The following is a 12,500-nucleotide window of genomic DNA, read 5'->3' as shown; positions in this document are numbered from 1 at the left end:
ATATTTGCACCAAAACATTCAGTGAGGAGGGGGAAAGAACCTTAGCCAACTGAAATCGCTACGACAATCTGTGTTTTGAAAGCCTGCGAAGACGCTTGCTGAAAGAAGAAAGGCCCTGGACTTGTTCCTATCGCCACGATGTTTGAAAAGGCACTTTACCATCTTTGAAGATACTGATTTTTTTATTTAAATATCTACATGTACACTTTCTCAAATTCATCTTTGTTTAACTTTGTCTTACCTCCAGGTGTGCACAAATTACACTAAATTCTACCTTTAATAAAAAATACACATAAATCGATTATCAGTTATCTGTATCGGTCTTGAGAAGCGTCTTGCATTCCTACTAATTAGCAATGTTTTCCTGATGCTAAAGACATTGCAGCAAATACATGTAAACCATCCTGACCTACTGTGTCTCAGAATGGTACACAGACTGCTGCACAACAAATGAAAAAGCCCTTCAGAGAGTGGCTAGAGCAGCTGAAAAGATTATTGGCTGGCAGCTACCATCCGTGGAGGATATAGCTTTCTCTTGCCACTTCAGCAGATCTAGGAATATTGCTAAAGACTCCTCTCAACCTGGCAAACCACTGGTCCAAATGTTACCCTCTGGAAGGCGCTACAGATCAATTAGATCACATACATCCAGACTCAAAGACCCTTTCTTTATGGGGTCCTATTGTTCCCTCAACAACTATTTGCACCGAATTGGTTGCTACACTGCTCTTTTAATGTATGTCCTGTTCTTGTGTTTATTGTTGTAGTTCAAGTTCATCACTCCTCCTCCGTTGTTGGTTTTGTTGATGTAATTTAGCTCAGATCCTTCCAGATCAAATCTATTCTTTTTGAGCATCTATTGATGTTTCTGAGATAGCAATCACTTTGAAGGGTTTGTTGAATTGTTCCAAAAAAAACTTCACGTTGTTGTAGTTTGGGTACAAGTTTATGCTGTTGAAATGCATTATCAACAGTTTGGGGTCGGATGTATTGTTGCTAATATACTGTGTAATAAAAAACATTATTCCTGATGTGGGAGAAAAAAAGTGTATCTGGATCTATATCTTTCTCCAATTCCAGGCAGTTATGATCCATTTTACAGAAGGTTTTCAGTTCCATATGTTCCTGTTTAGCAATCTTTTGTGTTGCTCTATCAATGTAAATGTGGATGAATGTGCTCCTTAATACAGATCTTCTTGTTCAGTAATCCCTTGGAACGTTGTAGTGTTGAAATTGAATGTCGATGTACGTTTTCTGGTAGACTCCATTATCGTTGTATTTGTTGTCAAAGCGCTGTGAGCTTTATTCACCTTAATGTCTCTGACAAAAAGTACTTTTGCTTCTGAACCTCCATTCAGCTTGATGTATATTTTGCAGATGGCGCTCCAAGTTCCCTCAATTTTCCCCTGCATCCACACATCTTGTGCTTTCTTGGCGATATCAGCATTGCATTTAGTGAGGCGCTAGTTCAGCTACACATTTGTTCCCTTCAGCTTATTTCCCTGTTTCAGCAGTGCCATTTTGGATTTCCTGTTGGCAAGCTTCATGATAAGTGAAATGCACGCATCAATTGTGTTAATATTGACATCAATGTCCTTTACTTGGAGGAAGTTGACCACTTGTTGCTCCGTTGAAGCAGCATCCATGTCATCTGGTCCTCTTATGTTGTCAACTGCGCTAGGATAGGATTGAGGAGTGATGCTCAGACCTGCAATGATTATGTCATTCTGTCGTGTAAAATAATCTACAGTATGTCCCCTCTGAGGTTTTCCAAAACACTGATATTCCCCAGATCGGTTTTATTTTGTTGTCTGGCATTCAACACTAAATTGGCCGTAGTGTGTGAATGTGAGTGTGAATTGTGTCTGTCTATCTGTGTTGGCCCTGTGATGAGGTGGCAACTTGTCCAGGGTGTACCCCGCCTTCCGCCCGATTGTAGCTGAGATAGGCTCCAGCACCCCCCGAAACCCCGAAAGGTATAAGCGGTAGAAATGGATGGATGGATGATATTCCTCAGATCGGTTTTATCTTGTTGGCTGGCATTCAATTGTTGGCGCAATGCTGCCATCTCCTCTTTGAAATGCTCCACAACACTGACGTTCTCCTGATGAATGTTATCTTGTTTCCTGGTATTAAACTGTTGACGCAATGCTGCCATCTCCTTTTTGATATTCTCCACAACACTGCTGTTCTTCCAATAGGTGTAATCCTGTTGCTTAGCATTCAACCATTGTCGCAATGCTGCATTCTCGTCTAACAGCATATTTATCTCTTGTTTACCTGCTGTGTTGTCTTCACTGAGAATCTTTATTTTTCTTCTTTGAACTTTCTCATATCATCACAATATTATTTTCTCTCTCTGACAATCTGTTCTTGGAGACCTTGGACATTTGATTGCAGACAATTGACATTGCCTTGTAGATTTCCTATTAACGCTCTTAAATCATGGCCCTCTGCGTCTGGCAACTCGGTATTGCTCCTTTGACGTTGTAAGCTTCGGCGGCTAGCGAGCGGCACATCTAAAGTGTTTAATTCCACGTATCAAAGCTGCGTCAGCCTGTCTTGGAGATCACTTTACTATTAACTGTACTACTAATAGTTAGCAAATATAATTGTGTGTTTTGTTGTTGTTTACAAATAGCTGTGCAGAAAGGAATACCAAACAAGCAACACTGGTCAATGAGCCAAATAGTAAACAGGAATAGAAGATTGAACTTATTTGGCAGAATAAGATCAAAATGATCCCACTTTTTCTCCAACTAACTTTTTCTCAGTTCCATTTTTTCTGCTATAATGATTGACGATGGCAGCAAAAATACTTCTTCGACTTCTTTCAGTATTTGTGAGCTGAGAGAAGCTTTTTTTGATAAACACAGTTTGGTACTTCACAGTCAAACAACATAGCAGCTGTTTTTTGTTTTTTTTAAATTGATGTACACATTAAGGTATCAAGTGACACATGCAGTATCCCTCCAATCCCCTGCTTAATCCCTTATTGTCTAAATGTATCCACATAGGGTAACATATAGCAATGACAAATCCATCCTGCATGGTATGTGTGGAATAACCGGTTTGTTGGTTATTTATATACACACGGCACCTTTGCTGCCTTCAAACAGAAAGCTGTTGATCAATTTTGTCTCAAAGGTGTTGAATTTTAAACAATGATTAAGAAAATACAGGATGGGGTCGAAATGTTACCTCTCTCAGAGCCTCAGCATAAGAACTCATATCGGTGAGAATGACCAGCACGTGTTTCTCACACTGGTAGGCCAGGTACTCAGCTGTAGTCAATGCAAGACGAGGGGTGATGATGCGTTCAATCCTGAGCGTCAACAGAATGAGGGAAGTATAAATAATGTATGTTGAAAAGTGTTTTAATAAAGTCACGAGAGCTGGCCATCTTACGTGGGATCATTGGCCAGGTTCAAAAAGAGGCAAACATTATCCATGGAGCCATTTTCCTCAAAATCAGACTTGAAAAAACGAGCAGTTTCCATGTTGACCTGTGGGACAAGTGGAAAAGTACAATGAGCATCATTATTAATAAGCTTTGAGTCATTCTGATTAAATCCAAAACAAAACAAATACCCATTCATTGAAACATTGGTTACAAGTGTACAACGAGGAGCATCAGACAGTATATGCTGATTGGATCTTTGACATCCCCGAAAGTGACCATTCCATATCAATAAGCCCAATGTACAGAGACGCCAATAAACCAATTAACATGACGGTGTATGCAAAAAGAACATTCCATCAATTAGGAAATACAATTCACAATAAAGTTAATGTAAAATACGTGTTTTATTAAGCAACATGTGCACATTGATCAGATTACATATTCAATGAATATAATTTAAAATGATTCATTCAAATTACTTTGGTTATTGGAAGAAAGAAATGGGTGGTTTCAAATCCCAGCACAGTCCTGGAAACTAAATAATTTCCATGTGATTTGTTAATGTTTTAAATATTCCTTAGTTGAATTTTTGTCAACATGCTAGTAGCATAACTGTCATGTTGCTATATTTCATGTACAATATTTAACAACTCTATGCTAAGAACACACCCCTGTTACTTTAAGTCATGTTAATTAGTGGGGTTTGGATTTGCAACTTGCTTAAAGTTGTATTTCTTAAACCAACAAATATATGAAAAACACCACCAGCTATCTTATTAAAATTTTAACAATTACTAACTTTACTTAATAAATATTGGTTGCTGTCCCGAGAAAAAAGCCTGTGGTTCATTGCTGACACTCACCGTTGTCTTGTACACACGTACATGCAGGGAGTGTTTGCACACACACAAAAAGAGTCCAAGAGAAGCAACTAACAATTTAAAGTCTTGTTGGTGTTATGATAAAACATACATATAATGGCTAACATTAGCTATATAAATTGCTATTATTAGCTGACAACACACTAAACACCACAACACATCAACAAGCTAACACGTGTGCATGTTTGTTACGTAGGTCATAGTTAGGGATGATGTTTGATAAGAAATTATCGAGTTCGAGCCTATTATCGAATCCTCTTATCGAACCGATCCCTTATCGATTCTCTTATCGAGTCCAGATAGGTTGTTGTATATGGAAAAAAACACAATATTTGGTTTAACAAAAGCTCACTTTTATTATATAAGAAAACAATTTAATCTAATAAATAAATAAATATTAACTTTTACCCCACTAAAAAATAAAAAATAAATAAATAAATATTAACTGTTGTTACCCAAAGTATATTAAGTGTGATTTTTCAAAAAAACAAATATATACAGTAACACAAAAACAACCTGTCTCTGTGATCACTTTAGGTGAATAAATAATAATATAGTGTTAAATAAAATCAGTCCCTTGGGCACAAAACTGAAAATAATACAGCTCTCCAAAAAGTGCAATTCTGCTGCTATTTGACATAACTGTTTTGTTATGATGCTTTGACATTTTTGCACTTTATTTCTTTATTGAAAGACAATTCTATGAAGAGAAAGGTTCTTTGCAAATGTGGTTACCATGCTAAAAAATGAAAAGTTAAAGCTAAAAAAAGAAATATACTTTATTGAGTTAACATTATTTCTTTATATAGGGGGGAAGATGTTATGAGCTAGAGCAGGGGTCGGCAACCTTTACCACTCAAAGAGCCATTTTGGCAAGTTTCACAAATTAAAGAAAGTAATGGGAGCCACAAAAAATTTTTTTTAATTTAAAATGAAAAACACCGCATACAAAGCTTAAACGCTTTGTGCTATGTTAACTAGGGGTCTCCGACACACGCACCGGCACGCACTTCAATGTGGAAATTTGATGTTAGCGCAGCCCGCGAGTTTTGAATGAATGGCGCTTGATAGCGTCATACTTGCCAACCCTCTCATTTTTCCCGGGAGACTCCCGAATATCAGAGCGTGATGACACTGCATTTGGCGCCCTCTACAGTCTGCCCTAACAGTGTACCTGCTCGACCACACGTAGAATGCAATTTCAGCTTGCTCACGTAAGTGACAGCAAGGCGTACTAACTCAGCAGCCACACATCTTACACTGACGGTACCAATACCCAGAATCCCATGCAGCCCTAACTCTTCCGCTCAACCAACGCACGGAGAGGGGGGGGGGTTGATGTGTGGGGGGATTTGGTGGTAGCGGGGGTGTATAATGTAGACCGGAAGAGTTAGGGCTGCATGGGATTCTGGGTAATGGTTGTGTTGTGTTTATGTTGTGTTATGGTGGGATGTTCTCCAGAAATGTGTTTTTCATTCTTTTTTGGTGTGGGTTCACAGTGTGGCGCATATTTGTAACGTAACAATGTGAAAGTTGTTTGATACGGCTACCGTCAGTGTAAGCTGTGTGGCTGATGACTAAGTATGCTTTGCTGTCTCCTGTGTGTGCAAGTAATAACAACATGCAACATGTGGCTGGACTGGCACGCTGTATGTAAATGCTATAGAGGACAATTACTGCAGTGCAATTAGGGCACGCCCTTTATTTAGTAATTAGAGTGTAAATAGGATTATTTTTCCCTGGGAGTAATCTATGAGGGACACTGAGATCCATAAATCTTCTGGGAAAATCGGGGGGGTCGGCATGTATGTAGCTGAGCCGCATCAGAGTGGTCAAGGAGTCGCATGCGGCTCCGGAGCCGCGGGTTGCCGACCCCTGAGCTAGAGAATATAACAACTACACTACCCAGCATGCAACGGGAGTGACGAGCATGCGCGGTAGCCCCGAAAAGTGTTGCATATCGTCACCCGGCAGCTAAGAATGAGGTAATGAGCACGCTGTGAAAGTAAACGTCAAGAACTCAGCCAACACGCCTCGTCTGCATTATTTATAATTAGACAAACAGATATACAGTGTGATTTTGTTTTGTTTACAAGTAAAGAAAAACAAAAGTTAAAAAAGGGAGATGTGTTGTATATATATGTATGTGCTGCGGTTGCTTTAAGAACGTTGCGACAGCTGCCGTAAAGGAGGTGCGTTGCTAGCCTGGTTGCTATGTTTCAGGTTGGTCGTAAAAGTGTTCGTCATGTGTTTGTACCCTGCTCAAATCTCTCAGTAAAGTTATTCATTGGATTATACCTTTTTGTTTTGAACTTTATTACACCTTGGAGCGCTTTTTCCCGTCCATTTTTTTCCTGCTTTCCCTACCTGCGCCTAATGACTGAGCTACGTGACGCCATTTCTTGTGATGTCCCACGGAGCATTTCTGGTCGGGACGGGATTCGTTCCGAGGGATTCGAATAAAGAACCAACTCTTTTTATTTACTATAGTGGTCTCGATAACGGGTACCGGTTCTCAAAAAGGGATTCGAGTCCGAGGACTCGGTTCATTTCTTATCAAACAACCGGGAAAACCGGTTTCGAGTATCATCCCTTGTCATAGTGAATCAGAATCAAAAAACACAGGACGAGATGTTGAACAGTCCCTTGTGCCAAATGTGGAGAGTACTCACTCGAGATGTCCTTGTTGTTGAGAGTGGTAGACAGACAACGTGGGGGTGTGGGGGGTGGGGTGTTCTTGTGAGTTGTATGGGATATGAGACTTGGTCAGGGTTAAATTCCAGGACAATTGGACAAGCGACACATCTTCAGTAGTGTGCCCTTGCATCATTGGGTGTTTCGGCCTTCAAACACTATACACCCTCCATAAAGGTGGCCCGCCGAAGGATGATCAGTCCTCAGCTTGTGTCCCGTGCTCAACTGTTCCTGAAATTCACCCTGTTATACTGCTGTTTTGGGGCCCAACCGGGGTCCTTCCGCTTGAGCCAAATCCACTGGCTGCTTCTTTCGGCTGCCTCTGAGACTGCTCTGATGGTCCTCCGCAGAGCCTGACCGTGGCTGCCGAGTTCCCTCAGCAGTCTGATGGTAGACGACGCCACAAATCCTCTGCATCCCACTTCAACTGGATAGACTTTGGTGTTCCAGCCACGCTGCCTCGCTTCTTCTGCTAGCTCTGAGTAGCGCAGCTTCTTACGTTCATAGGCCTCCTCCACAGAGTTCTCCCATGGGACTGTGAGCTCTATGACGTAAGCAGTCTTCACCGAAGGGGACCAGAGCACCAAGTCTGGCCTGAGGTTGGTAGAAGCAATCTCAGGTGGGAAAACCAGCTGTTTGCCGATATCTGCCAGCATCTTCCAGTCGCGGGCCCTGTATAGGTGTCCAGCTTCTGGTTTGGTGGAAAGCTGTTTGGGTGTTTTCCCGCCCTCTAGGACAAACATTGTTGTCTTCATGGGATTGGATACTCTTGGTGGCAAGGAGTTGACGGCACCACGCATGCTCTCCAGGGCTGATGCCAAGCTCTTGAGGACCTGGTTGTGTCGCCAGGTGTATCTCCCCTGCGTGAGGCTCGTCTTACATCCTGTCATGATGTGTCTGAGGGTTGCTGGAGTTGGGCAGAGGGCACAGATTGGATCCTCGCCATACCACTGATGGAGATTCTTTGGTGATGGGAGCACATCATACGTTGCTCTGATGATAAAGCTGATTTTACTTGCTTTCATCTGCCATAGCTCCTTCCAGCTTATTTTTCTCCTCTCCACTCCTTCCCACTGCATCCATTGCCCCTGTTTGGCGAGAGAGACAGCCTTCGCACTCCTTAAGACCTCCTCCTGGCGACGCACCTCCTCCACCACCGGCGTCCTCCGCTCTGATGTTGTAGCATTTTTCCAGGATGGTTCTCTTGCAGTCAGGCCAAAGCCTCCTCTTCCCTGTTGGACCTTTCCCACAATGTCTCTGTGCCTCAGGGCTGCTGTAGCTTGCTGCACCGCATCGGATGGTGTCCACTTCCGCCCAGTTACTAGGGGCGGTGCAACAGTGCTAATGGTCTTGTCTCTGGAGTCCTTCAGTGTCATCTGGAGTCTAACTTTAGAACACTTGTATTCCTCAGTTAGACTAGTGAGAGGTAGCTTCAGGATCCCTTTGCCGTAGAGGCCGATGTTACTTAGACATTGTGGAATGCCAAGCCACTTTTTTGCATATGACGTGATGGTTCGCTCCATCTTCTCCACAGTGGTTACTGGAACTTCATACACAGTGAGTGGCCACATTGTCCGGGGGAGGAGTCCAAATTGTAGGCACCAAAGCTTCAGTTTCCCTGGCAATAGTCTTGTCTATGTTATCCAGGCTCTTCGCGATCTCTTGCCTTAGTTGTTCTTTGTTGTTTGTCTTTGAGGCTTGCATTGTACCATCTGCCCAGGCTTTTGACAGGCTGCTCAGACACCGTTGGAATTGGGTCTTCGCCGATGTACAACCTTGTATCTCTCAGCACCCCCTTGATAATGGAGATGCTTCGAGATTTACTAGGCTTGAATTTCATTCGGGCCCACTCGATGTTCTCCTGCAGCTTTCCAAGTAGACGCTTAGTGCATGCTGCAGTAGTGGTTAGTGTTGTCATGTCGTCCATGTAAGCCCTGATAGGTGGAAGACGGAGCCCAGCCCTGGTTCGTTCACCACCCACCACCCACCTTGAGGCCCCCATGATGACTTCCATGGCCATTGTGAAAATCAGGGGTGAAACTGTGCAGCCTGCCATGATGCCTACTTCCAAGCGCTGCCATGTTGTAGTAAAGTTGGCTGTTGTGAAGCACAGCTGCAGGTCTTGGAAGTAGTTCTTGACCAGTGTGGTGATGGGCTCTGGTACAAGGAAGAAGCTAAAAGATTCCCAGAGAAGTTCATGGGGAACTGAGCCAAATGCATTGGCCAGGTCGAGGAAGGTTACATGAAGATCTCTCTTATCCTTCTTGGCTGCTTGGATCTGATGCCAGATCATGCTTGTATGTTCTAGGCAGCCAGAGAATCCTGGAATTCCAGCTTTCTGTACAGATGTATCAATGTATGTGTTCTTTACCAGGTATGTGGACAGCCTCTGAGACACCACGCTGAAAAAGATTTTCCCCTCAACATTGAGAAGACAGATTGGTCTGAACTGGCTGATTTCCGATGCATCCTTTTCTTTAGGTATTAGCACACCACCAGCCCTTCGCCAAGCCTTGGGTATTCCTTGCTTCTGCCACACTACCCTCATGAGTTTCCACAGAAAGCGTAGTACATCCGGTGCGTTCTTGTAGAGCTTATATGGTACTCCGTTAGGTCCCGGAGCCGATGCTGCTCTTGTTCGTCGGACTGTGTTCTCTACTTCTTTCCATTTCGGAGGGCTAGTGTCCAGGTTGAATACAGGTGGTTGAATTGGCGGGATGTCAGGTGGGATGACTATATGCTCCTGCCTTTTTGAGTCGTGGTGAATCTTTTCCAGGTGTTGCTCCAGTTCCTGCTTTGATGTTTTCAAAGTTCCGCTTTTTTCCTTTGTGAAGAGGTCTTTGACAAACTTGAAGGGGTCTTTATAGAAACGAGTTCTTGTGTTTTCTTTCTTCTTGCGAAGCTTCCTCAAGTTTTCCGCTCTTCGCAAGGTTGCTAGCCGGCTCTTGATGTCTGCTTGGAGTAGCATGAGACCTTCCCTCTCAGCGTCGTCTGCTTTTTTCCATAGCTTTCTTATCTGCCTCCTCTCTCTGATAAGCCTGTCGATCTCCTGCTGCCTCCTGGATTTAGCTGGCGGTGGTAGATTTTTTCCACTTCTCCCTTTGCTCACTCCAAAATGTTCTTCTCCGTAGTTGTAAATTATGTCGCCCATCCTTTCGATCTTTCCCTCTGCTGTGCCTGTTTGTTGCTCCAAGATTTCTGTTAGGTCCCTGTTGATTGTCTCCCATTCTTTCTTGTCAACAGATTTGGGCCACTTTACGCCAGGTTTGTGCCCTTTGATCTATCTCTCCATTGGAGGTCTTTGTGGTTGTGTGGGCTCCTCCACCAGCATGTCTGTGCTTGTATTACCTTCTTCAGATACAGGGGTGCTGATGCTCTGCGAACTTTGGTTTGTGTCCCGTCGCTGTGCTTCACTCCACTGACTTGACTGATTACTTCGTAACAAGTATTGATCAATGCGAGGCCCTTGTCTCTGCTCTCTCAGGCACCTTTTCCTCCCTTGATGGATCTTTAAGCCCATTGTTGATGTTACTTTGTTCCAACCACAGATGCACACCTGAAGTTTGTGTCCCACTGCTGTTGTTGCTGTCTCGTGTGTTGTGCTCTCCTTGTTCGTAGTGATTTCCGTTCCTAGGTCAGTAACCGTGTTGTCAGCCAATGAGCCATCTTGCGGCCCCGCTCTCGCAGGCTCTAGGGGTATTTTCCTTTGTTTACTTTTCATAGCATTTTGCGGGTGTCTCCAATTAGCTGAATCAGCGTTGGGGACTGCCATCATGGGGAGCTAGCCCATGACAGCCCCAGTGGGATCTGTTCCCTCCTGTCAGCTGTCTCTCCAAGCTGTCACATGGACTTTCCCATGTTGTCAGCTGTCCTTTCACAGCCGTCACTGGACGTGTCCAGACGATCAGAATAAAAAAACACAGGACGAGATGTTGAACAGTCCCTTGTGCCAAATGTGGAGAGTACTCACTCGAGATGTCCTTGTTGTTGAGAGTGGTAGACAGACAACGTGGGGGTGTGGGGTGTTCTTGTGAGTTGTATGGGATATGAGACTTGGTCAGGGTTTAAATTCCAGGACAATTGGACAAGCGACAGATCTTCAGTAGTGTGCCCTTGCATCATTGGGTGTTTCGGCCTTCAAACACTATACACCCTCCACAAAGGTGGCCCGCCGAAGAATGATCAGTCCTCAGCTTGTGTCCCGTGCTCAACTGTTCCTGAAATTCACCCTGTTATACTGCTGTTTTTAGGGCCCAACCGGGGCCCTTCCGCTTGAGTCAAATCCACTGGCTGCTTCTTTCGGCTGCCTCTGAGACTGCTCTGATGGTCCTCCGCAGAGCCTGACCGTGGCTGCCGAGTTCCCTCAGCAGTCTGATGGTAGACGACGCCACATATCCTCTGCATCCCACTTCAACTGGATAGACTTTGGTGTTCCAGCCACGCTGCCTCGCTTCTTCTGCTAGCTCTGAGTAGCGCAGCTTCTTACGTTCATAGGCCTCCTCCACAGAGTTCTCCCATGGGACTGTGAGCTCTATGACGTAAGCAGTCTTCACCGAAGGGGACCAGAGCACCAAGTCTGGCCTGAGGTTGGTAGAAGCAATCTCAGGTGGGAACATCATTACGTGCTAAAAGCCGGTAAAGGAAAGCATATAATGCTTAAAATACTTTCGAACAACTGCATAGGCAGCCGCATAAAGGTTGCAAACAACCTTGTTAAATGAGTCATCTTCAGCTTAGGAACCTTGCAGAAGAATGAAACAAGGTTGTCTGAGATGGAGCAATACACATTTTCAGTAGATCAACATTTGTATTACCATATTTAGAGTTAAAAAAAGACTGACTGACATCTAAGTTTATTTTCAGAGTTCCAACAATCAAATTACGCTGATTTGGTGGAATGGCCCAAAAAGTGTATGTTATTAAAGGTGAAAAACATTCATGTGAGATAATGTAGTTTTCAAACAGTTACTAATCTCAGCACACAGCTTTAAGTGATAAGGACATACACGCCTCTAAAATTTGAGCAGGATTAGTTGTAAAAGTGTCCCTCCAGTGGAACAGTTAATCAGTTAATAACTCAGCCAGTCACTCATCGATTACTAACTTTAACTATGTCTCCAAAACATGTGCTCAAAAGTTTTTGAGCATGACAATTAGAAAATATAGTGTATTACATGTTGCTTATCTTTTACTGTAAGCATGAGTAATTGTGATAAAAAATAGCTTTTAGACCACATTAGCACAATAATCTTAGTAAACACAATCAAAAAGTCAGAGGAATTTAAACTACTCATGTATTATTTAAATAAGGATAATTAATCTACTCTAAAAGGAAAGTCAGTATTTTGACATTTAAATGTAAAAATGAAAGCCTTCATTTATATATTTTATCTACACAGACCAAGGGTGCCCAAAGTGTAGTTATGGGTATCGATACCAGTGCGGATGTAAATAGAGGTAACTGGATTATGTCTGAAATAACAAGACTGAAAGGCAAAGTAGACATCCATATCTCATGTGTC

At 43.2% G+C, this 12,500-nt stretch overlaps 1 protein-coding gene across 1 annotated transcript in view; it reads right to left on the bottom strand.

Moving 5' to 3' along the window:
• Positions 1-12,500, bottom strand: part of atp6v1ba (ATPase, H+ transporting, lysosomal, V1 subunit B, member a) — a 147,060-nt gene that overhangs the window by 48,979 nt on the left and 85,581 nt on the right. Inside the window, exons 8-9 of the mRNA XM_062058913.1 lie at positions 3,409-3,506; positions 3,202-3,325 (exon numbers count right to left, since the gene is read on the bottom strand). Coding sequence (XP_061914897.1) covers positions 3,202-3,325; positions 3,409-3,506 — 222 coding nt within the window. The remainder of the gene's footprint in view (positions 1-3,201; positions 3,326-3,408; positions 3,507-12,500) is intronic.

The sequence above is a fragment of the Entelurus aequoreus genome, linkage group LG09 (genome assembly GCF_033978785.1).
Source record: "Entelurus aequoreus isolate RoL-2023_Sb linkage group LG09, RoL_Eaeq_v1.1, whole genome shotgun sequence".
Lineage (NCBI taxonomy): Eukaryota > Metazoa > Chordata > Actinopteri > Syngnathiformes > Syngnathidae > Entelurus > Entelurus aequoreus.
This window is presented reverse-complemented; position numbering and strand designations above follow the sequence as displayed.